The sequence below is a fragment of the Falco biarmicus genome, chromosome 15 (assembly GCF_023638135.1).
Source record: "Falco biarmicus isolate bFalBia1 chromosome 15, bFalBia1.pri, whole genome shotgun sequence".
Lineage (NCBI taxonomy): Eukaryota > Metazoa > Chordata > Aves > Falconiformes > Falconidae > Falco > Falco biarmicus.
The window spans coordinates 11,005,302-11,031,300 of record NC_079302.1 but is presented as its reverse complement, the minus strand read 5'-3'; the positions used below and the strand labels follow the sequence as shown (position 1 = coordinate 11,031,300).

The 25,999-nt window shown below is 41.0% G+C and overlaps 2 protein-coding genes and 1 long non-coding RNA gene across 5 annotated transcripts in view; 1 reads left to right on the top strand and 2 right to left on the bottom strand.

Moving 5' to 3' along the window:
• Positions 1–998: 998 nt before the first annotated feature.
• On the bottom strand, positions 999–7,226 carry LOC130159193 (uncharacterized). The gene is made up of 2 exons (XM_056360546.1): positions 6,829–7,226; positions 999–4,665 (listed from the first exon to the last, which is right to left on the bottom strand). Exons 1-2 carry the CDS (start codon positions 7,192–7,194, stop codon positions 3,163–3,165), a joined length of 1,869 nt encoding a protein of 622 aa, XP_056216521.1. The 5' UTR covers positions 7,195–7,226; the 3' UTR covers positions 999–3,162.
• Positions 7,227–7,228: 2 nt separating this feature from the next.
• The window catches only part of LOC130159201 (uncharacterized), a 182,815-nt gene continuing 164,044 nt past the window's right edge, over positions 7,229–25,999 (top strand). For both annotated transcript variants that reach the window (XR_008825658.1, XR_008825657.1), the window contains exons 1-3: positions 7,229–7,563; positions 8,152–8,207; positions 10,189–10,254. This is a non-coding gene — a long non-coding RNA (uncharacterized LOC130159201). The remainder of the gene's footprint in view (positions 7,564–8,151; positions 8,208–10,188; positions 10,255–25,999) is intronic.
• Positions 11,333–25,999, bottom strand: part of BEAN1 (brain expressed associated with NEDD4 1) — a 62,692-nt gene continuing 48,025 nt past the window's right edge. For both annotated transcript variants that reach the window (XM_056360548.1, XM_056360547.1), the window contains one exon: positions 11,333–14,983. In XM_056360548.1, the coding sequence (XP_056216523.1) occupies positions 14,635–14,983 (349 nt within the window). In that variant the 3' untranslated portion in view covers positions 11,333–14,634. The remainder of the gene's footprint in view (positions 14,984–25,999) is intronic.

Here is a 25,999-nt window from a genome sequence, read left to right as displayed (position 1 = left end):
TGCCTAAGACCCATTAAATATGACTTTTAGTTCAGCTGGTTTTCAAATCCTGTCTCTTCACAGGCATCTTCAATTGTAAAGCAGTTGTTTCTTGAGACCCCATAAATCTGCAAATACAAAAGTAGTTTCTAGTACAAGACCTCAAACCCTTACCATTTGTACAGGAATAGAAGTTAAAAGTGTTCTTGCAGCAATGGCAAACTCAGGTGAAAACATCCAGAAGACTTAAGTGCATAGCAGCTCTCCCTACAAAGGCAGATAGGACACTTACTACCAGTCCTGGCCAATCTGCCATAAAGAGGAGAGTCTTCCTCAATCCAGGTACTCAAAGGGTAACAGGAGGTAGATCCTCAGAACATGGCCATTTTGTATTTAATAAATGTTGTGCAGTTCAACTGTTTGGTGGGCACTGTTCATCACTACTCTCTCCACCAGTGTTCCCGTGACGTTGTGGAGCAGTGGTGTACTATTAGTAAGTTAGAGCTATGCTTTCTCTCTTCTGGAAGACCCTCTAAATAATTTTCTTTTCCTCATGTGAGGTTGTGCATAAGCTCTTGGGTATGGAAGATGCTGGTCCAAAACTCTGCTCAGATGGGCCAAGTGAAGAACTTAAGTCTCCTGTACACCAAGTAGCATGAAGATGGAAAAAACAGTGCATAGGCCCATGAGGGGAAGTTTAGTAAAGACTTAAGTAACTGTTTCCTCATCCTAGGTGTTAACAAGTTTAATGAAGGCCAGCAGCATGGCATTGATGCCCAAGGTAGTGTCTTTTCAGGTGCTGGTCTGTAGTTCCCTTTTGTAGTGGTTTTTCACATGTAAATTGCTGTTAAATACTTTTCCTTGTACAGCTACAGTAAAGATGAAGGTGGGATGTTAGGTATGTGGATCCTGTAGTACCCATGGTCATCTTTAATGCTTAGGAGATACCTTCATTTGTGACGGGAAAGGGTTTTTGCAGTTTTAAATCAGAGTTCCTGAATAATTGACACAATACAAGATTTAAAACACATAATTTTAATAACCCCCACAGGGGGAAAATATAGCTTATAAAACCAAGATGGTTAGGAAGAACAGATGGGTACTTGAAAGAAGAGTAAGGAGATAGTGTGGGTTGACCAAGCCAGCAGCTAAGCTCCTGCACAGCTGCTTGCTCCCCCACTTCCCCAGCAGGACAGGGGAGAAGAGCAAAATCAAGTTAACTTTTGGGTTGAGATAGAGGTTTAGTAAGTGAAGGAAAGAGGGTGGGGGCAAACAAGTGATGCAATGGCAGTAACTCACCACCTCCCACAAGCAGACCCGTGCCCAGCCCATCTCTGAGCAGTGGCTACCTTGGCAGACAAAACCCCCAACCTTCTGCCATCCCAGTTTTACTGCCGAGCATGTATGGCATATCCCTTTAGCCAGTTCAGGTCAGCTGTCCCAGCTCTGCCCTCTCCCAGTTCCTAACCGGGGTTTCTAATTTTTTTAGAAAAAGAAATCTGTGACACTGTGCAAGCACTGCTCAGTAATAACCAAAACACTCTCCTATTTTCAAAATTTTAGCTACAAATCGCAAACACATCACTGCGAAGGTTGCTGTTAAGAAACTTATCTCAATCCTAGCCAGAACCAGTACAGAAGTATAATGTTCATAACATCTGTTTCTCCCAACCTCTTGTACAGCTGAAGGCAGTCCTGTCACTTCATGTTAGCTTGGTCAAAGTTTTACTCCCCCTACAGTGCTGAGATCAGGTGATGACAAAAAGCTGATCTTTACATTTTAGCTCCTGAGGTTTTTCTAGTGTAATCCATGTGCTCCTCTTCGAATTTTGGGGGGAAGTTTATTATAAACAATTATAAAAAATATATACCAAATTAATTTCAGCGAATATTTTAACTATACATAAGACAACACATTCTTAGCATTGATGTGCTACTGGAAAAGTTAGTTGAAGCAGTATTCAGCTGTCTTTCTAGGTAACAAATGCATAAAGAAGCAATGAAGACTGTGCTGAAATACAGTACCAGCGACTGTGTGCTTTTCTAAATTTAATTAAATGCTCTGTATGACAGAGGTTGTCAGTGCTGGGACTCCAGCTTACAGCTGATCCGACCTATCAGTCCTGCTCCCTTTCCTTCACAGCACAGTGCTCACACAGCACTCCCACCTACAGGGTATTCCTTACCCTGGCTTCTGCAGTGCTCACCAGGACCCTTCTCTGATCTGACTTTTTTCCTGCTTCTAAAATGGCAGAGAATGGCAGTTTCTTCCCCACCATGAAGCGAGTTCAACTGGCTTACAGAAAAGTCCAGTGAACTCCAAAGCCGGAGCAAACTTAAGTGGCAGGAACAGGGGTAACAGAAATGGCAGCAGTGGCTGGATGTCGCTCATCTGGTAGCAGTGAATGATTATGATGCTCAGTGCTTCTCTTGAAATTTGTGGTGGTAGCCACAAAAAATGTTGGTAACAAGTGAAGACAGGTATAAAATCTGCAGTTATGGGTTATTGCCTCTATAAAACCAAAAGTGTTCACAGGGCTATTTCCTTCTTTAAACCTAAAGGAATATTATCAAACTTTCTAAACTTAACTTTTAATTGAAAACAAGAGCAAGATTAGCTCAGAGCACAGCTTCACAGGAATGTAATGAGTTAACAGAAGTAAGTGCTAGTATAGCATTTGTAAGCTATGAAGTTGGGTCTTCCAGCTTAGAAACATTTACCTGTTTTTATCATTGTACAGCATGTTATACTCAAAAGAATACTCCAGGAATAGGTCTGTAAAGGAAAAAACCCAACCAAACAACCCAACCAAAACCCCCCAAAAACAAATCAAAAAAAGGAGAACAGTATAGAAGTGTGCTTAACTGAAGAAACCTGTCTGGCATTAAGTACAGCCAGAAGGAATCTGGGTAATGAATTAAATGGATTCCAATTTACAGATGTTGCTGATGCTTTAGAAAGGCGACCACTGAGGTTGCAGTGCCCAAGGTTCCAGATGAGAGTGGGCAATTAAGAATTTGTTCAACTACTTCCCTTTTTTTACTGTCCAAAATGGGTGGCGGATTTTTTTTTGTTTGTTTTTATAAAGTTTTGACAAAGCTAATTATCTCCTTGAAAACATGATCAAGGCCACAAGTGAGAGGAAAAAACTCAGGCAGATTACAAATAAAGCACTGGTAGAATCAAGGGTGATGGCATAACATTCCTTGGTCAGTTTTGTCAATAATGACATAAGGCTCCTGGATTTCATTTACTTTCGAATTACAGTTTTCCAGCTTTACTTCACCACATTCAGAAGAGTCACATTCAGGCTGCAAGAGGTTCCTTCTGCCCTGTGTGTTGGTCCTTCTTATGCATGAAGACCGAACATCAATACTTTGTGGTGGAATGTAGGTGAGGTATGGGGGCTCTCTAATGTGTCTGAAGCACTCGGATGCTGTATGTGCATTAGAAGTATCCATTAATAGTCTCTTGCTATCAGAACCAGTTGTGGAATCCTCCATGTTCCCAGTAGTACAGCATAGATCTGAAGATGGCTCAGTATGTACAGCTGCTGTGTTCTGCATCTGAGCGTTAGTCAGATATGTATGTTTTATTTTGGAGTGATTAAGGTCTTTTACATGCCTGTCACTTGTACTTGCATATGATACTGACTCAGGTTGGCCAGTTTCCTCTACTGGATACCTAAGGTCTTCCTGAGAGTCCTCGATCTGTAGTTTTGTGAAGGTTAAAGGCAGCTCACAATCCTCCTCCTCCCTAGGGACACTGCAGTTTTGGACAGATGCAACGTCCTTGTATGGCAGAGACTTCAGCTCATTGGGTTCATCTGTAGGGTCTGGGTCTATGCAATTTATGGCATCATTAATTTCTGCTTCAATTGATTCTTCAGGGATGACCTGAGCTTTGTACACCGAAGTGTTTTTGCTGTCACAAGAGCTGTCAGCAAATATTGCAAAGGCTGGCGGACCGCTTGCTCCTGGTGAGAGTGGCACAGGCCTGATCTCATTTGCAGTTGACTCTGCAGTGACTGCCAAAACACATTCTTCACTTAGACTGACTCTTGGCTTTTTTTCAAAAGCTTTTGGAGGAAGAGTCTCACTGAAAATAGGTGTTTGTCCTATAACAATGTCACTATATTTGATCAAGAAGTCCTCGCTGTCTGAGCATTTGCCTGGAAAATGTACAGTGTTAATGACTTGCCTTTGGTGTTCCTGAAGCCTGTTAGTGGATTGAGCAACTGCTAACTGAGGCATGTCATCTTTGATCTTGAGATCCTCAGCAGTTTCAAAGTACATATCACTATTAGTTGAAGACTTCTGTTGAGTAGCAAGGCACAAAGATGTCTCACTGTTTTCTTTATTTTCTAGATTTTCAGCATCTTCTCTCAGGGGTTGATTCTCTTTGTCGTTATCTCCATGATGCCCGTGCATTTGTGTTTGCTTCTGTAAGGTCTTCTCCAAATTGCTATGTTTTTCTTCATTTGTCATTTCAAGGATGGTTTCACACTCAATTCTTGCCAGGAACATTTCAAATGCAGTCTGCTTTGTTTCCTCGTTGTTTCTTTTTTTGACAAGTGAAAACTCTGTTGCTGTTGTTGCAATGTAACCTATTTTCTCCAGTACTGTTTTTACAATGTCATCTGGGAGCACAGACTGAATACAGTAGACAAAATTACCGGTGAATGTCTGAAACAGAATGCAACATTGTAAAACAGATGAACACTGGGGGATGGGGGTGGGGGTGAGGGGAAGCATGAAAGATTTCCTAAAAATCAAAAGTATTTAAAAAATTACTTACATCTTTTAAAAAAACTATGTTCCTAAAAGCCTGAATTTTGAATCAAAGTGAGGCCTTTCTAACTGCATTATTTTGTCAGCCTCCCAAGCATTATAGCTTTGCTATAGCACATTAATTTCAGTTAAGTTACGCCAGTTTAAACCTGCTGAGATACTGGCTAAAAGCATCAGTATTCAAAACAGAGTAAAAAATAATTTTAGTCAAACTACAGAACCTCCGAAATAAATCTTATGTGCTCGACTGAAGAACGGAAAATTTTAAACAAAAGAAGATTCGTAGAATAAATCACCGAGGTCTAATCTTTTCCTAAAGAAACAGACATGATGCACTCTCTGTGCTAATCATATTTCTTAATTGGTGACAAGACTGTCACATTTTGCATGTTTCAGACTCCTGCTTTAACTCTACTTCCCCTGAATTAAGCTGCCATTTCTTTGAAAGCATCTTTTTGAAGGGAGACTATTCTAGCAGAAACACTGCCAAAATACAGCTTGAATAAAATGCTGTTGCTGTGTAACAACTTAAAAAAATCGTTCAACATCTACCCCAGGCATGAGGCCTAGTTTGTAAACTGGAAGTAGTTTTTGGTTTTGTCTGAAACACTGTGATTGAACAGACTATGTTGACATAAGCATAACCAACTCCAGGCAAGTCAGAACAGAATGGAGGCAGGAATGCAAAGTCAAGACCTCCAGAATTAGGATACCTTATTTTCAGGCTGCCCAGAGTGAGACTTACTGACCTGCTTCCTAAGGCTGAGTCCTAAGCATTAGTCTCAGAAGCACATGCTTGGGGGAGGACAAAGCTGACTTCAAAAAAGGCCATTAACCTAAAAGGCCATAATACAGTGCAGGACCAAGGCTCAGCCCATTCTCAGATAAATTTGTCAACAGTGTCTTACTTCTCAGCTTCTGTTTCTTCTGGAGGGGAAGTAAAGTGCAGGCATGCAGGGGGGTGACATCAGAGCAGGTGAGAGGCAGGACACGTGAACAAGTATTCCACATACAGCAAGAAACTTTTTATCAGACCTGTATATACACAAGATACTGGTGACTGTCCAACTTGTGCCTTGCAGTCGAATTATTTCAGGCCTTCAGCAGGCTGTCTTGCACTTTGGATTACCCACAGTGGTGCTGATTTTAACGACGCATAGGATTCTCATGTTATGAAAAGATAAGCCCATTAACTGTAGACCTGGTTATCTTACGCTTTGCCCTGTTTTAGGGAGATGAATGAGGAGAATCTACAGCTGTTTGAGAATCCACAGATGGAACCTAAGGTCAGGAAGAAGGAAAGAAATGGCTTTTCCTCACCAGCACCCGTTGCTGTAGGAAGGGAAGTAACTTTGCATCTTGGGTATTCAGGTATTTTGTTTAAATACAAGTAGGTTTTGCATGCGTTGACGACCGCTGTCTCTTCCGGACCATGAGACATGTTCTAGGGAAGCAGGGTAACCTTCCACCTTGCAACAGCAACAGCATTTCCTTCTTAGGGGAGGGGTTTCCTACCCACTGCACCAGCTGCACTCACCAGAGCTTGGGCAGGTGGCAAAATCACCGGCCCAGCAAGATACCGGCCCACTCGGCCATTGGCATCAAACTGTAACTAAAGGGACAACTAGGGCTAAAAAACATCACCTCCTTATGGGCAAGCAAAGGTTAAAACTCAGAGTAACGGCCATCTGTGCCTTTCACTGTATCTTTTTACTTCCCCACTAACTCACAACAACTGATAATAATAACGTCTGTAATGCTAACGATAACTTGTCTCCGTTTCCAGCCCCTTGAGCTGCTCAGCGCTCCTGGGAAGGCCCCTGCAGGCCCAGCCTCGGCGAGGCCAAGGCCGCCGAAGGCCAGCGAACACCCCGCAGCGCTCAGGGCACCCCTACGCCGTTCGAAAGGGGCTCCTCACGCTGTCCCCGGCTTGCCGAGCCCCCTGCGCCGCAGGCCCGGGGAAGAGGCCTCGGAGCTCCGCGGCCACCACCCCACAGGCCGGCCGAGGCCTCCCCGGCCCGGCGGCGCCCCCCGCCCAGGCCCCGCGGCGCCGCCCACCTTCAGCGACCGGATCTCCTTGCGCCACGGGCTGAGCAGCAGGTTGATGCAGAGCAGCTCCAGCACCTCCAGCGCCTTCAGCAGGTCGCGCAGGACGGGGCCGCCCCGCCGGCCGCGGGCCCGCCGGCACCGCTCCGCCACGCCGCACACGTCCAGGGCGCCGCGCCGCCGCGAGCCCAGCAGCCGCCGCGCCCTCGCCTTCAGGGCCGCCTCGTCGCAGGCCGCCAGCTTCCCCTCCGCCCCTCGGGCCGCGTAGTACGCCATATAGTCCCGCAACACCTCCTCCTCGGCCGCCGCCGGCTCCTTCATGGCGCCGCCGCACCGGCTGGGCCTCCCGGCGGGCCGCGGCGCCGCTCGGGCCGCCATTGGTCGCTGCGCCGGCCGCGCCGGGCGGTCAGTGGTGCCCCGCCGTGTCAGTCAGGGCAGGGGGCGGGCGCCCCGCCGAACTGAAAGCGAAAGGCGGGAGGGCGGTGCCGGCGCTGCCGCGTGGGCGGGGCGATCTCCGGCGCTGTGCGCGGGCTGGTGGCGCTGAGCGGGGCCGCGTGGCGCTGCCCAGGCGAGGCGAGGTGAGGCCTCGCCGCGCTGAGGTGAGGCCTCTCGCTTCCCGCTCCGGCTGCTCCGGGCCTGCTCCTGCCTCTTTCCAGTGCCGTGGTCCCGGCTGCTCTCTTGGCTGCCCGCGGGCCATGAAGGGAGGTGTCTGCTGTCGGCTTGGGGAGGCTTGGCTCGGTGGTCAAGGTCTGGCGTGGGGGTGAAGGCTGCCCTAATGGTGACTGCGCTGTGGGGTGAAGTGGGAGCATCTGTAACATAACCCTCTCTTTGTGTGTTTTGTTATTCTTGTTGTATGTTGCCTCAGATGAAACAGGCTTGGGTCTTCTGCTATGGTAGCTGAGAAGTTTCCTGGAAAGGGTTTGAAATGGAGGTCGAGTCCAGCAGCTGGAAAACAAACCCGACTTTTTGTCCAGATGGTTTTGCTAATCTTGACTTTCGGAACCTGAATTTTGGCATCACTTCATATGGCTGCTACAATGTAGTTCACCTGTGTGATTTTATAACTTAGTGTCAGCATCGGCCTCCCTTGACCTTAATTTTCCTTGTAGACCAGCTGGGCTGGTGCCTTCAGTGGTGTCTCTGCTGACTTTACTTGCTGCAAGTGTGAATTTGGCTTAATGTTTTTTTAATGGCTCATCTTATTATAGATTGTCTTCATTACACTATAGGTTTTTAAATGAATATCTGTCTCACTGCTAACCACTGGGAATGTGTGGCTTCTTCTGATTAAGTGAAATCTCAGGCTTGACCGCAGTCCTGTTTCTTTTCTTGCAGAAAGTGGCTGTATGGAGTTGCAAACAAACCGGTTTTCTCTCTGACTTTCCAGGCAAGTGGGTTTTCCAAAAACATATGCTTTTGATCGTCATTCCAAGTGAAATGTCACTAGGAAATACTTTTGTAGAATTTGTGTATGGATAATTGCTATATAAAAATTGCTCATCTAGCCAAGAGGGAAGGGGGAACAAATCCCCATACTACCACCACATGTTAAAATGAGGCCATCTGGCCATCTGCCGCGATGTCTGCGTTTCCTCCTCTACCATATGCGCATGCATACACAGACAAGCTTGGCTATACTCTTAGCAGGGTGCCTGCAGGCAACTTAGTTCTCTTCTTGCCATGTGCAAAACTTTACTGACCCAAATGAAAGGGTTGGATTTCATGTTTCTGCACACCCGCTCCCACAGGGGTAGGATTGGATTCTTTATGCTTTGCAGTTCCCCTTAATGTATAGAATAGCTGCATTTTGTTAAAGCCAGGCATGTTTTAGTAGAATGATTCAGGTAATCTTGCGTTGGTTCTTTTGAGAGTTTCGCTTCTCAGTAGAGCATATTTGTATAGTACAGAAAATACTGAGTTATCTCATATATCTACCTATTATTGCATTGTTACACTTGGAATTAGTTTCCCAGTACAGCCTCCAAAAATGGGATTTATTTTCTGTATTTTGAAGGTCTTAATACTTTGAAAGCCTGTTTTCTAAAAGGGAAACTTAATTGCTTCCCTGGCATGTGTGTGTGGTACCAATCCTGTCACTGCCAACAGGGCAGAGTACTTGCCCATGACCCGGGTGCTCAAAAGTCCATTTGCAATTTCCTAAGCTATGAGGTCTCCCATCTTGCTCCTCCTTCATCAATGAAATTTTGAAAGAGATTTTCAATGAGGTTTTGCAAAGGACTTTTGCTCTTTTCTGGGTGTATTAATTTTGTTTATTATTGATTTCAATCTCTTGAAGAAATAAAAAATACTGCGAGGAGCAAAGCTGTGACAAAATAATCTTAAGTTTTACAGGGTTCTTTCACTGCTTCATTGTCATTTGAATTTATTTAAAAAAAAAAAAAAAGTCTCTCCATTGTGAATGGATTTAGTTTCATTTGGGGTGTTACAGAAGATAGACTTTATGAAAAAGACTACAGCAAGATAAAAGCCTGGTCATTAGTTCTAGGGGAGAAGAGGAATTCAGTAGAAAGGAATGGCCGCTTCCAGCTGCGCATGCAAACTGTTGCTGTTTCCCTGGAGTTCAAAAGATATAATGCCAATAGCTGGTGAACTCCATCAAGTTGTATACCTGATTTTTCTTTTTTTTTTTTCATTGTAGTTGGGCTAATTTAGGCAGAGAAGGGCTATTGTAATGGCATTGATAGGAAATGCAGGAGAACAAATAAGAACAAATAAGCATGTGGACCTGTCTGAAAATCTGGGCTGTTAATTTATGGTATGCTTATGAGTTCAGTAGGCAGTGTTCAAGCATGTGTTACTGTGAGCTATGGAAAAGGGAAATAAAGATGAACTTTGCTAGCTGAGAAGAAGTTTTAATACATGAGATGCCGTTGGGGATTCAGAAAACATGGATTTAGTTTCTATCTATCAACATTTATATCAACATATATATCAACAGAAATATTCTCATTTCACATGTAGCTTTTTGCTGTGACAACAGTGTGGTGTTAGGAATCTTGTAGTTCTCACTGGGTCACTAATGTGGTCTGGGCTAAGAGAATCCTCCTTCCCAGAGGGTATTAGCAGAACATCTAGGGTTTGGAAACAAAAGTACAACTGACAACTCCCAGGCCATGAAGCAGTGTCAGACACTGTCAGACAGTGTTAGAGAGAGGACATGGAAAGCTCCACTAGAAGGAGAGGACTGAAACTTGGGCTTTCCATTCTCAGTAACATGTGGAATCTTTCCCCTTCATTCTAGTATCTCATTTCTATGTAGCAGTGGGGAACAGCTTTCTATTCTCTGTCATGCAAAACCAAGAAAAATAATAACCAGACCTTTTAACTTTCTTGTTCTTTTTTCCTAGGTAGTCCAGTTTGTCGTCCTCCTTGAAGTGTACAGCTTCAGCCTGGACTTGGTTTCCTAACAGACCAGTAGTGAGTGTTCTAAGAATAACAGCACTGTTTGTATTCCCAGGCTGTTATTAGTTTTTCTTTTTTTCCTAGTAGTGTGACAGTATTGGCTCACAGTTAGGCCGTATTTGTTTCAGTCTAATTCTCAGACATTCTCCTGTAGTCTTAACAGGTTGTTCTGTGTTGTGTTTGTGAATTTGAGCCTACATTTCTCAAGTGCAGGACTTGTATTTGTCCTCAATGAAGTGTATCTTGTGCTTTTCAGGCTGTTCCTCTGTCTCTTCGAATTCCAGTCCTGTTGTCTTACATACTCCTGCCTCTCTTAGTTTAACGTAAATTGATGATTTTTAATAGGTCCATTCTCTCTCAAAGCTCTGAAATCCCGCAACACTCAGCATTTTCATTAGGACATAGGTGATCCCACCTGATGCATCCTTTCAAACTAACAGCAATTGATACTCCCTTGTATGATGATTATTATTTTAATTTACAGAAGTCTGTGGTTATAATTTTATGTAGACAGTATGTCTTTAGTTTAAGGAGGGGAATAATTTGTCAGACTGTACCATGAGAGTTAGATCAGTCTGATGTAGTTTCCATTCAGGAAATACTGTTACACACCTTGCTGTGCTAAAAAATTACCTGTTTGAATATTTCTGGGAAGACTGGCTTGTTATTTCCTGCCTTTTCTTTTTCCCTTGGTGACATGTTGCCATTTTCCAGTCTCCTGACCTCAGTAATTTTCAGATGTACCTATGTATGTGTTTGTGAGGGTTTCTGATGCTTCCTGAAATGCCTGAGAATATTTCAAAGGTAACAATTTTCACTGCAGCAGTACTGTAGACTCTTCCCTTTCTGCTCTTGCTTAGCTGGGCTGATCCTGGCTGGGCACACATGGACTCGTCTGCCTGAGCAGAAGAGACCTGACTGCTCTGATGGCTGCTTATTCCTGTGATCTCTGACAAATGTAAAATCCAAATATAAGTGGCTGAACTGTGATGTTGCTTAGTCAACAGTTGCTTAGTTGTCTGATTAATAGGAGGCTAAATAAAGGCTGTGGGTAGTACCAAAGTGATACTGACACAATAAAAAGCGCAGAGGCTATACATGTATGTTCTTTACTGAAAGTTTTGTGTAAAGATCAATATACTAAAAATCAAAGCAAAAGAGGTGACTACAGAAATACAGTACTGTTATCGCGTAGCAAGAAACAGCATGTCCAAACAATTTTCTTTCTCATATTAGTCATGTAATAAATGAAAGGCCTGTGTTAAGCCAGTTTTAGCACTACCATTAAAATTATGTGAGAGTTTACGATACAGTCTGATAGGAGGACATGAATTTCTGAAGAGGAGTGTTAGGAGACGCTGTCAGCTTTGCCAAGATTTTTCTGGGATCTTAAATATTCTTCAAGAAATGAAAACATGTTCTTACTGTATCATTACTAGAAATCTCAATGCTGTTCCAGTTTAGTGTTGGAAGCTGTTAGAGCAGCTTTGGAGCTGTAAACTTCTCTTTCAAGTATTGTCTGTTTGCAGGGTTGGATTCATAAGCTTTTTTTCCCAAAACGTTGTTGGTATCTCCTCGTTAAAAAGATTAACAAGAGTAGAGAATTTTAAGCCACTCTTGCAAGTGATAGTGGTAAGGTATCGCTGAAGGTAGCATATTCTACTTTTAATTCACAGGTGTTTTAGGTTTTTTTAGGGTATTTGTTTATAACAAATGATGTAGCCTATGCATTTAGTGGTAACTTAGAAAAATGCTGCAGTATGGAAGTGTATGTTTTGGTTGGCTTCCATATCTGTGTGACAAAGGAGCTGAGATTATTTTGCTGGACGAGCCCCTCATTGTGAACTCCTTGCGGTGTGATAACCAGATCACTTGACTTTATAAAGCAGTACACCACAAGAGGGAGTAGTCAGCTATTGGTAAGTAATGCTGCTACATGCAATCCAGGTCGCAATGCTAAGGATGCTTAACTCATACCAAATGAAGAAAGGCTTTGATTAGTTTTCTATAATCTTAGAAATGCATTTCTATCATGAGGTAAAATACAGATTTCCCACTTTCATCACAGGCCTACTTAAAATCAGCTTACTTTGTAAACCACAGATAGAAAGTTAGTGGAAGGGCATGAAATCCCTGTCAGGTTAAAAAGCCTAACAGGTTGAAAGGATTTCCCAGCATGCACAGAAACTGTAAACATCTGTAACAGAGTAGAGGTTTGCCTGCCAGGCGTGAAAAGCGCTCTGTGCTTGTCTTCAGAAGAACCTTCAGGTTTGTCATGTAAGACATGTAAGAGACATGCTTTCAGGGGGGAAAAAAATAATCGCATTTGCTTCCTAATATTTGTTTATTAGATTTCCCCCGCCACCTCCCCAGTAGCAGCCTGAAGTAAGCCGGTCTGGTCCCAGTGCCTTACCCTATTCTAGGCAGGTCTCCAATAGCTGCAGGAAGACACAGCTATGAAAGCGTGTCCTATTCTGCATAAATAAACCGCTGTGCTTTCCTTCATGTTTTATTTTCCTGCCAGTAAAACTGACTGGTACGTTTCTATGTTGGTTTTCATTTCTGGCCCCTAATAGATGGTGTAGAGTGTTGTTTCTCTTATTGCAGGATACTTTGCATGCCACAAAACTTTACATTTGTACTTTATACAGAGGAATAGTTCTGTCTGTTAAAAGTACAAATGTGAAACACAGCCTACATTCTGGCAATTCCAGCTAGCGGTTTTGCAATGCAAAATTGTGATTTTTTTGTTGTTTTGGATATAGTATACTAAGAATATTGAAAATCTTGCTGAACTGCAACAGAATTCTGTTATTTTAGCAAAATACATATTTACTCTTATCTACTTAGCAAAAAATGTGTACTTACCTTATCTCATCATGTGCATATGACTCAGTCAGTAATGGTATAATTTATACAGCAGTAAGAACCGTATAATTACTTCCCATCTAAGTATTAATTATAATTGTGTCAATCTTCAGTGTTGAATGATGATTACAGTTGAAAATTATTTAGTATTTACAAAAAATCTAAGTGCAATTTTAATAATTTGGATGATGCTTCCTCTAAAACGCGATTTTATATTTACTCATTTTTACATATCCTTCAGTGGGGGTAGTCTGTTTTATCAGAGTAAAAAAAAATACCATTTTTTTCACTGAAAATACCTCTAAGATTTAGTGGAGATGAGCCTCTGATAACTCTACTAACACGTACTGGTTGAACATGTAGTTTAGTTGTTACGTGGAGACAGGGTGCTTGTGTACTGTGCAAGACTAAACTCACAGCTGCAGTTTGCCTCTGCTGTTCCTGCCAGTGTGCATCTCCAACTTGTATGCACTTACCAAATGAACATGTGAGTGAACAGAGGCTAGATTTGTGGGTACCAAAATTTCAGTGAAAAGGATCATGCCTAATAAAAGAGGCTTCTGTACAAAGTGAGGTTCTCTGTTACTGTGCATGCCAAGTCCAGCATCTATGATTTATATCACACTAATGCAATTACTAAAGATCAAGGTCCTTTGTAACACTACAGGCTCCTTACTGAAGAAAGAGACCAGTTAGGGCCTGAAAATGCAGTCATGCATGGGAGTCAGCATGAAGCATCTTCTGGGATTCCAGGCACTGCCCTTCATTGGCTATAGCAAGTCCCTGTGAAGGGCATGCAGCTCCCAGCCTGCACACAGCTGTAGTTCAGCTTCTGTAGGTAAAGCCAATTGGTGTTTGGGTTTCCATTGCCACCTCTCCATCGCTTGCCGCTGGTTTCTTTTTGAGGAAGACTGAATAGCAGGCTTTGCAATGCTCTGGAAAGCCTGGTACTGGCCAGGCTTTCCAAAGGAAAAGTGTGACTCACAATATTATTCTCCTTTTTCTTTCACTCCTGTATGGCACTGATAGTCATATTTTGCAGGCAGTGCTCTGTCTCTGTCTAAGGAAATACATATTTAGACAAAGCATTGTTTAAAAATGCTTTGTTGCCAAGACACTGAATGAAATGTACTTACTAGTGAAACCTAGAAAGACAACAAAATGCTCATCTTTTTCCTTCTGCTTTAAAACATGCGAACTATCATAAAATCAAGTAGGCTTGACTGGATAACATGTATCTATGTTAAGAGTGGCTGATTTCAATGTGTTTTGAAATGCTTCAAAAAGGTCAGATGCACCACTTGTCACTGCTGCTCTTTTATGCTGTGTGATGTCATGGAACACTTTGAAGCACAAAGAGGGAGGTTTAGGTAAACTTTCAAAATTCGCTGTAAAAAATAAAATCCCATTGCATCCCTGTTTAAAGATATAAAATAAGTAAAACTTTCAGAGGTTTTGTTCTTCCATTTAAATGTTTTTTGTTGGTCTGAGTTCTTCAGAAGAATTGAAGGAAAGATCCACTTTTATTCACATGATTTGGTTCAGAAGGGTCTGGTAGTCAGTGGAAGTATTTTTCAGTACTTCCATTGGAACGAGTGGGATGGGGATATTCTGTTCACACACTACCGTCTCGTACAGGGGAGCAGCCTCCAGAGCGAGAGATGACAAAGAGATGGATGAAATGGGCTGCTGCAAGTCCTGCAGCCTGACTGCATAATTTGCAGCTTGTCCTGCAGTCCCAGATGCTGCTGCTTCTTCCAAGCTAATGTTTATAGATATTTCATTTCTTTGACAAGGGTCCGTAAGAGAATATGGGGGAGGATCATCTGTGGGAATATATATTTGTGTTGCTCCTGGCCCCACACATTCATCGTAGCTGAAAGAAAAAAATAATTTTTCATTAGATTCCTGTAAAAAATGCCACAGTACATTATTTTCAGCATAACAGGGGCAGGTAACGCGAGAAGAAAAGGATCATCTGGTGTTTTGTTCCTCAGCCACATCCTTGCTTATCCTGCCATGTGAGACACTCCAGAGCATAATACTTAAAAGCACATCTCCATCTACCTAAAGATAATCCCAGAGGTCTCAGTGACAGTTCAGACCCCATCCTCCTGCATGAAAGTAACATCTGTGGCAGCATTGTTCTGCTGGGGCCCCTGGGGATAAGCCCAGCTCCTTACAGCCTGTTATGCAGGAGCAGGAGGAATAACACTGCTGGCTCACACAAGGCTGTGCACGCTGCACCAGTCACGTGAGTGTAACACAGTGGGGACTCAGTCCTGCTCTCAGCTGCTTCTAAGCAGTGAAGTTAGAAAATGGCTGAGGAAAAAGGAAGTGGTGTTGCCATTTTAGTTATGAAATAAGGTATAGAGAACTTTAGATGGACTCTAGAGTATAATGTCAAATGGTGTCCTCCTGACTCGCAGGTCTCTGGTGCTCAGCCAGCAGTTACATGTGGTGGGTTGTCTGGGTTGCAGATCTGTGCTGGCAGAGGCAGCAGGATTTCTTGCTGAGGTGCAGAGTTGTGATGAATAATCTTGACAGACTCATGCTGGTCATTCTGAGACTTGGCAGACTACCTGTCATGTTCCTTCCAAAAAGGAGGAATGCAAGACAGACCAATTTGTGGGGTTTCTGTGAGGAGCCAACTCAGGTCTATCCAGGCTTGTAGTTCTGTCTGTGTCACTGAGCTAGAGCCAGGGGAACCTATTAATTACCTCCTCGCTCCACTGCCATGCTCAGTGCTTGCTGTCCCTGTGTGAACACAAACGGACACCTCAGACTGGAGCTCGGACTGCACAGCCTTGGGAGGCCCATGAGGGGTAAATAATGAGCCTGAATAGACCAGTGTGTCTTTGTGCTTGAGTTTTCCCATGTTCTGTGTTGTAGGACGGGGATGGGACAGAGTGGACATGAGCAGGCTCCATGCATTTGCACCGTGCTGTGCTGGCACTGCCCAGCCCTCTGAGCTTACGGGCTCTGCAGAGGTTGCACTGTGGCCCTGAGAAGGGCTGAACCAGAACTGGTGGATCTAGTCTGTTATTTGGGTGGTCCGCTGCCTGACTGTCTTAGCATCACCTGTTTTGTTTGTCCACAAACTAAAGCTGACTCCGCTTTTGCTGTCAAATCAGCCCAGGTCTAGTTGTCTGAAGGAAGGTCTGGTTTTCTGGTTCACTGGCTACAAAGGTGAGGAAGAGTCATAACATCATCATCTTAAATGTTGGACCTGCTTTGTTGGTGGCTGCCTTGTTTAACTGTTTCAGGATAGCTTTAAATCCAATTCTGAAGAAGGGAATGTTTCCTGTAAAATACCTCAGTTAACCTGAAAAACAGTTCTGCTGGAGCCAGACAAATTAAGAACCTATTTCCTCAACCACACTAACTGCAGAGCCATTAAGATTGAGGATATTTCCTGAAACTTATGATATTTAGCATACGGCTTCCCAGGAGACTGCAGGCAGTCATTCTGCCCCCTGTAATTGCATTACTGCCAGGCTAAACCATAGTTAATAAACCTTACTTGTAGGTTGTAAGTGGCTTGCAGCAGGGCAGCTTGCACTGGTTAGAGCTCCCATCTACTGCAGTCAAGGATGGAGGCCCTGCCTTAGAAAATTACTTGGTTTTGCTGCATTCATTCATACCTTTCCCTCAGAGCGCTCCTGATGATTTTGATGATATTGTTCCTAGTCTGGGTGATGGAAGTGGTTTTTGGGGAAGGGAAAGGTAAGAAAGTGAAATCTTAGTACTAGGTTACTAGTAACTCAAATATCCACAGATGGTTTTATTTTTACCTCCCTTTTATCTTATTTTTATATTCCTGAGGACAATGGTTTTAAATTCAGATCAGAAAATTTTAAATTTCCTGTCAGAAAGAACGGTGTTTAAAAAAATCTGTTCTGAAGATCCTGAATTGGGCTGCTACATACTTCTAGAGGTCGAATTGTTTTTGTATAGCATGTGGAAAAGATTTCAGTCCAGCCTCTACGAAGGCCCCTGAAGCATACCTGATAATCTTTTAAGAGATCTTAGACCTCAGGCAGAGATTGAGGACATGATGTCCACAACTGGTCATGAACTCAGCAAGAGTAAAGGAAGAGCCACTCTTTGCAGGATTACTTACTATGAGATGTGTCTTTAGTTAATTTACATTTTGCTCACCCAAAGCCTAGTGAACTTATTTAAAATCTTTCCATGGTTTTTGACTGACTTTAATCAGGTAAACAAAGAGCACCGACATAGTGAAAGTGTTTCAGTTTTGAAAAGCCCACAGTAATGTGAGTTTCAAGGTAGAAAAGTTTGAATCTTCTTTGCTGAGATACAAAAGAGAAGAAGTTCCTCTGCCTCCTGATTCTGGGCAGAGGCCCAGCACAAGGGAAATCTGCCACTGACCTAAAGGAGAAATGGACACAGTATGAACCTTCTACTTACTGTTGTTACATGATCATCTGCATTTCTCTCCCTTGGATTTAATTTAATATCTTTCATGGACTGTAGCTCAGCTCTGTAGAACTAACATGCTCGGTGGGATAAATAGTGAAATGATCTTGTGTGAAGTGGACTTTTAAGCATCAAGACAAATGGGTAGCAAATTATGGTATTCAAGACCTGGCATTTTAGTGTTTAGTTTCAAATATCAGTATGTTAGTGTTAGGGCACTTTTTCTTCATACATATGATGGATTAAAAATATTTCTCTCTTTTTGTCCCAACTCCAATGCAAGTGATGTTTCCCCCCTCATTTTTAGCAATTAAGATCACATTTTAAAAACTGAATAGGGCAGTAAAGAACACATGCAAGATTCTCAATCAAATAACTTTTTGGCACCTTCATAGATGTGCCTGTACATCATTGTGGCCAAGGAGGCAAGTACAAATCATGCAATTAGCTTTTTTTTTTTTTTTTTTAAATAACTTCTTGTATTTCATTAGCAATTTATGATTTTGATACTGTTTCCTATATTCTCTTCAAAGCATGATATCTTTGCTTGTAACGCTGACATTGCAAACAGCTATTGTTATAATACTAGTAGTGAAGGGTACAGATAAAAGTTCCTGTGTTTTCTGTTGAGGATAGAAAGGAGGTGAATTAAGGTCATACAAGCAACTTTAATTGTGTATTCTTTTTCCCCTGGTTTCCAAGTGTGTTGTGGATGGTGGTTGTTGTTTTGTTGTTTTTTTTCCGTCCTCCTTTTAATAGCCTCAGTAATTTGGTTGTGCTTTCAGTACTGTTATAGAGGTACTCCTGTAATATAACTAATGAATTATCAACACTACAAGCATGAATTTTGTTTTGCAGTCTCTCCTTCAAAGAGACCATAATACGTAAACTTATTCAGCTTTACCAGATCTTTTTGTATTAGAGGATTCTAAGCAAGTATAATAAGTAATACATAATTTGATAAGCACCCACTGTCCATGTATGTTGGCAGTTGGAAAATCATTCCTCAAAAGATTTAAAGGATTACTTATAAAAAATTGTAACAGAAATAATTTCTTGCAGCTGATTGCAGTGGGTGATACTGGACTAAACCTTTACTGTTGTCTTAAAGTAAAGCTTCATGTTTAAGGAGGAGAGGTGAATGGACTCTCGCATTTTACTGCAGTGAGGCGTGTATCATGAACGAAGTGGTATGGCTAAGTTGTCCTGCAGCGTGAGGTCTGCACCTTTGACAGAGCTTTTAGGTCTCTTTATTCACAAACTAGAACAGCATGAAGAAGCTGCTTTCTTGTCAGCTACTATGGAAACCTTGATACCACAGGGGCCAAGAGGTACTATGTAATGATGGCTACCACTAAAAAGAACCAGTGCATCCATAACAATCAGTAATGATGATTCCTAATATTAAAATTATACTGTTACATGCCAGTAACTTAAGTATGGCAACTTTCATCTGAGAAGGTGGCAGCTGTAAAGCTTAGATGTGTAAAGCTGTGGTTTCAGTATGAGCCCATGTCCATTTAATTGAAAGGAAGTGTCTGTCCCCTGTCCTGTTGCATACTCCCACTGTGTTCCTTGCACTACTTCCTCCAAACCGTGATACCCACTCTGGAGCTAAATAGGCATAAATGTTGTGTGTGGGTGGGGTTTGGTGGTTTTTGGTTTTGTGTGTGTGTGTTTTCTGGGCTGAATTTCTACTGAATTAGGTACCAAAGTTAGAGGCTCACAGTGTAGTCAGAAGGGCGTCAGTGCAACACAAGGGAAGTAGAAGAGATGGAGGAAGTCGGGTAGGTCTTAGACCACGGCTCACAGGCAGAACTTCTCAGCCATATTATGAAAGTGCAGCCTCAGTAACTGCTAAGGGAATGACACCTATGTATATATGTGAGTTTATATATTTGCTTTGCAACTGAAAATGCAAGAGCATAGAGCTTGCATGACTGAAGTGGAAAACCAAAAATACTTGCTAGTACAGGCAGTTATGAAATGTGCTGTTGTCTACAGTTTTGGTTGGTGGGGGTTTTTTTGGGCCTTGTTTCTTGTCAGAATAAGTTCATTGTCATTGTAGACTATGCTGCTGAGTTTTTAAGGGATAATTATACTCTGAAAGACAGGGAAGGCTGATGGCTGTTAACATCTTACCACATGTAAATGTGATATGCAAAGAGAAGAATGTTGCTTAACAAATACAGCAACTTTTCAATCTGACCTTGTTGACTTGGAATGTTGGGGGGGGGAGTAACTTCACGAATTTGTCAGGTCTCATTGCAGTAAGTATTAGGATAGGTTTGTTGCTAAGGAAACCCAAAAGAGCTTATTTAACTAGCTGTCGTTCATAAATTATGACCTACTCTCTGGTGAAAGAAGGTTCTACTTACAAAATTTTTTAAGATGTGAACAGTAACTAGTGAAAAAAAGGCAAATCTGGGGAATGAAGGGTTCTTCTTTGTTAAATAGATGTCTTTTTGTTTCCTTTTGTTTGCTTTGTTCATTTGTTATATGTTACGACTCCACTAAAATTGGTCCTGTTGCACTGTTTCCATTTTACTGGTGACCCACCGTCTTCTTTTAATAATGCTAAACAGAATCACTAAATCTAGAAAATACATGTGCTGACAGGTTTGTTATGATGAAAACAATACAAAGGATGTTTATAAGACGTTACCTGATAAAGAAAACCTGAAATTAGAACAAATATACTGTAAATCTTTAAAAAGAAGATCAAAGGAAAAAATAATGTGTTTGATGACCATGTAAGTAGTTCAGCTGATGATGCTATCTCTGAGCCCGTAATCTACTAACAGCAGGGTTTGTAGGACAGCAGCTTGGAAATCTGTCAGTGTTTCCTTTGAGGTGTTTTTTCTTAGAATACATATATTCTTTGGTGATGTATAACTATCATGAAGAAATGCATCATTCTTGGCAGAACTGCTCTTATAGTGACATATGTCATGAGACAGGATATGTTTTCGGTTTATTTTTGATACTGACAGTTTCCATTTGAGGCACTAGGTACATTTACTAACTATATTTTGGCTTTTTGCATGCTTTCAGTGATTTATTAAGCAGGGCTATAATATTTTCATATAATAGCAATCCATATCACTGATTGTCTCAGTCATTCACTTAGTTTAATTCTTGCACAGTGACTTAGAATGAAGAGCCAAAATTTGTTTATTAAAAAAAGAAACACCCTGAACTGTTGGGGCCTAGTAATTAGGAGAGTGACAGTGCAAGAGTAAGCAAATGTGGTTAAGTGGCACCTCCTCCTATGCAGTCCTACTTACTGTGTTAGTATGAAATCAATATCCATCTGTGTCTGAGCCTGGATAGTATTACGTCAGAATTTTTGACTCTGACAGATCCCAAGTTACAGTGGGCGAGGGGGTAAATAACAAACATTTAACACCTAGAGATAAAAGCCCACAGTGTCAGCCAAGACAGGGCCCTGAATGAATGATCTGATGCTCCATAAAATCCCTGGAGTATTTTCTGGAAATGTTTTTGTCACCTGTGTTTGAAATGTGGCTATTTAAACAAGGGGGAGACTCCTCTTAAGGTACTCTGGAGGAACCTCTCCCTTTTTATTCGTTGTAGAGTGGTGCTGATCTCTTAACTTAATTGACTTTTAAGCTCCCAGAGGTGCCGTAAATGCACCTCTAAGGTGCCTGCCTGATCTTGGAGTAGGTAACCGTGGACAAATAACACTGTTATTTTCTATTTTAATGTTTTTAAATAGTAAAACATGTAACCCAAGGTATTGTTCAAGGCAACGTCTAAGGCTTAAGTAACTTAAACCTTGAAGAGACAGGAAACCTGGACTTAATTTTTTTTCTGGCTTATTATTTCTCTTCTTACTTATTTCTGGAATTTTTGATTCCCAGCAACTACACTAGGACTATTTGTGTTAATAAGCACTAAAAGCATGGATCTTTCTTCAGTACAATGTGTCAAATAATCTTGAGGAATTTGTGAGTCTTTGACGAATATTCCAGATGGAAAATGAAATTAAATGTAAACAGTGTTTTCATGAGAACATATACCAGATAGCATTTAAAACTGGCATAATACAATTTCAACAAAATTGTTCAGCTTTAAATAATTAAAATAAATGTTTTAAATAAAACCAGTCATTCTGTGATGAAGATTTTACATGACACACTTAATCCTAGCATTAAGTTTATATATAATAAGAACCACTTGATCACAGTGTTTAGTCTCTGGATTTCTGTAAACATTATACTGTAAAAGACAGTGAAGCAATGGGTAGTGGTTGAGTTATAATAATAATTTAAGACAAATTTATTTCAGATTAATCTCTTGTAGCCTCCCAAGTCACGGAGTTAATCTACAACAGTGTTCTAAACAACAATACCAAGTTTTGCCTGTTGGCAGGAAGGCTTAGGACCTATTAATATTTGAGGAAGTTTGCCATGTGATATGTTTTAGGATCATATTCCTAGACAGGTATTTGCTGTATTATTCTAGGAATGAATTCTGAGCAGGTGAAGGAAATAATATCTGCAGTATGCAACAGAAAGTTTAACTACTAGGAATTTACAGAAAAATATCCTTCTTTCAGTACTGTTATCAATGACTTAACAGATTTAAGTTGTGAGTGTTCTGCATGGCACAAATTTTTGGTTAGAAATACTCGCTGCCTCTCTTTCATCAGGTTTTTCTGCTTTCACTGCTGCAGGGTTGTTTGGGTGGGGGTTTTTTTATATGCAGTAATAGTTTGCACTTCTTGAGTGAAACTGGGACAGGTGTAGAGAAAGGCTGCATCCCAACAGATGTTTTTGATGACAGAAAGCAAAGAGAACTTTGTGTCTTAGCCTGATAACATACAGGCTGAATGTGAGATTTTTGACTACAAATACAAGAAGTAAGTAAAGACAAAGGTATGGGTATTTGAGAGGAATGGAAATGACCAAAAAAAAAAAAATCATAAAATGGCTGTAAACAAATTTAAGCTGAAAATAAGAAGGTTGCCATAATAATTAGGAATTGCATCTGTCCTTAGATATTCTGGAGTGAGTATAATGGGTACACAAGATCCTTGCAAACTCTGTTATGGAATAAGTAAACTTCTATTAAAAATGATGACTTGCAGCAGCAGGGGTGGGACTGGGTGACTGCAGAAGGTCCTTTCACGCCTGTGTTCCTCTGACTGAAATGGCTTCCTGAAGGATGGTCTGTTAGTAAAAAATATCAAGATGAAGGAAGCCTGAGGGAAGACCTGTCCATACAACAGATAGAACTTGATGGTACTGCCACTGGTGTAGTGGCATTCACATCAGCTAAGAACCTCACTGGGACTGGACTCTGTTCAGAGATATACCAGAGATGTGAAATACTAGTCTAGATACGCTTGTTGGGATCTCAGTTGCACACTCTGACCTCTCAATGTCAGACACTAAGGCTGTTTCCCTGTTCACTAGATGGGCTGTGAAATGTGACTACCATGTAAAAATCCCTTCACATCAGAAAGCAAATAAGTAACAACAAAGCAATTAACTTGTTCCTATACTTAACAGTAATTAGGAATAGCACTAGGATGTGGAGAGGGGCTTTTGAGGGTTTAGTTGCTCAGAATTTGGACTTGAAAGAATTGAGAATTTTATCTCCTGTCATAATTTCCAATGGTTTTAAAACTGTCGTATTTCCTTTTTTTTTTTTACTTTACTGACTGAAAATCTCAAGGAAGGTACTGAAATCAGATCTGAACTTAACCACAAATGTCCATCTCATGCTTTGCCAGCTGTCATTGTAACGTGTCAAAAGCTACTTACCTTGCATGCTTGCAGGAAAAGTGGCCTTGGCAAAGGAATATAGCACAACATAGCGGGTTTTTATGTTAGTTTCCTGCAAGCCTAATTCTGTCTTTCAAGAAAATTTAGGAAGCTGGTTCAAGCCTTCTTCGTCTGATACGGCTAACTTACTTCATTAGAAGCGGGGATGGAAAATAATGTCTTAGAAAAGATGATCTGTCTGTAAAACATAAGCATTTCTTTTTGCCACTTTAAAGTACTTTATAAATGGATTAGCCCATTTAAACAATGCAGACTGAACATGGGTATTAAGAGTACTGGAATTTACCAAGACTAAACGAGACAATTTTCTCTAGAATTGATCCTGTATAGATTAGGCAAGATGACCAAATGGGTAAAGTAAGCAGACTTCAAACAAACAAGCAAAAAAATATCCTAATGTATTCTAATGTGATTGCTAGAGTAATGGGTGATTAACAGCTTTTTATCATAGTGTGCCCCGCAGGACACAATTCAATGTGAAATAGAGGACTTTAGTGGCTTCCACTAAAACTATACCTGAAGCTAAATCCCTCCATCTCTGGAGTCATTCCTCAATGATGATCTGTTTTAGACAGTCAAGAATGACAGATCAAAAAGGTGATAATCTTGGTAGCCTAAAGGTCTGTACATACCATCAATATCCAATCACTAAGGAGTGAAAAAGCATTTAGTGGAGTGGGGTGAAATGTGTTTCCTCTGGTAAAAGGTGAAAAGTTGGTAAAATTCCTTTCATACAGGGAACCTTAAATCTCCTCATTGTTCAGATTTTAGAGACTCTCATAAAGAAAATGCAGTTTTTAATTTATTTAGTCCTTGATTGGTACTGTACTTCAAGCCATTTAGAACATGTAAGCTCAAATATTTTTAAACAGCTTTCTTATTACATACATATGAAAAGATAATTAGGAAAGCTTACTGTAAGGGCATGTGTTACAGCAGCCTCTGAGCACAGTGATCATGAGCACGAGCTCCTGATTTCTCTCTACAGAGGTATTATCTTCACAGTGTCAACAGCATGTGTTTGGAATATATAAAATGACAACTACAGACATCTTGATCAAACTCCAGAATACTTTTTTCATTAAAGGTTTGCTGCCTGTCATGTAATTCCAAATAATACTCTGGATTTTTTTTTTTCTTTGATTCTTCTTAAAAGTTTAAAGATACTAAAAATTCAATTAGATTATTTTACGCATACAGTCACAATGAATATTGAATAAATTAGCAAATACTGGATTTACAGGCTTTCCAGTATTTCTTTCAAAGTCATATTTACTATGATGATAGTTAAGATGTTGCATGGAGATTGTTCTTCTATTTTGCCCTGGTTAAATTTGTTCAACTTTCCTATTTTAGGGGGAGAAGAATTCTGTGGTTTATAATTGTTGCTAGATCACCTGGATCATCTGTCTCGGGTGACTGAAGTTTCTTACAAACAAATACTCTGCCATCTCTGGTAACACAAACTGTGAAACGTTAACTTAACCTCCAGCACTACTACAAGTATCTGTACATGTTAGAAATAGACTCTAAAATACAAACCCCCAGTATCTTGAAACGGCTTAGTTCATACCTGCTGTATTTTGGTTTTATATTTCCCTTCTACACCCCATGTAAAATCAATCTGACAGATGTTAACACAGATCTGAGATTCATTAGAAAGTCATTAATTATCCTAATGGGATGTTTATGGATAGGAGGAACACTGTATATTTTGGGCTGTCAAGACAAATTGACCAAATAGCTTCTCTGTAACCACCCTGCAACTATGGCAGGCTAATGACAAAGCTCATACTCCTCTAAATCTAATGTAAAATCTAATGTAAGAATCAAATTGAGCCTCAAATGAAATTTGTGATTAGATATCAAAGTAATTAAATTACTAACATACCAAGGCATTTTTCATAAATTAATTTCCCAATTAAAGTTTTTATATAAATCATATTTTGTATTGGACTTTCAACTGAAGAGATGACAATGGACAGTTCTGGACAGTTATCTTTCCTTCAGCTGTAGAAGTGGGTACTCTGACTCTTTGTTTCATCAGCCTTCCCCTAAAATTCCTTTGCCACTCATTTCATGGTTTAAAGCCCACCTGTAAAATCTAATGAAAACATTCTAGACTGATTATAATCATCCTCTTGGCCAAATAGAGGTGTCATGCTTTCTACTGAAATAATTTCAGGAAGTACGGTTTTAGCAAAAATGGTATGTTCAAAAAAAATCAGCTCTGCAGCACCTAGTATGCAGTGATTAATGTTGTTGCCTCTTGCAGGCTGTTAAATGAAGCTAATGCCTTGGTGTCTGCTTGTGGCAGCAGCGCACTAGTTTTCATTCGCGGAACTTTTTTCACTTCAGACATGCATTGAGAGTCATTTGCCAATGCAGTTGCTTTCCTTGCTGCTCTTCATTTCTGTTCTGTTTTTGCTACAGTTGCATTATTAGCTTTTGGGCATGCTAGTTTAGCTTTAAATTACATGTTGAACTACACAAATTAGAAGGAGGAATTGCATTAATTTAGCCAGTGCTACATTTCAGTAAAACTCCTCTTCAAAACATTATCATATGTACCAAGATTGATCTCAGAGAGTTAATATCTTAAATGCACAAGCATGTCTTGTTTATGCTTTAAGGCTGTG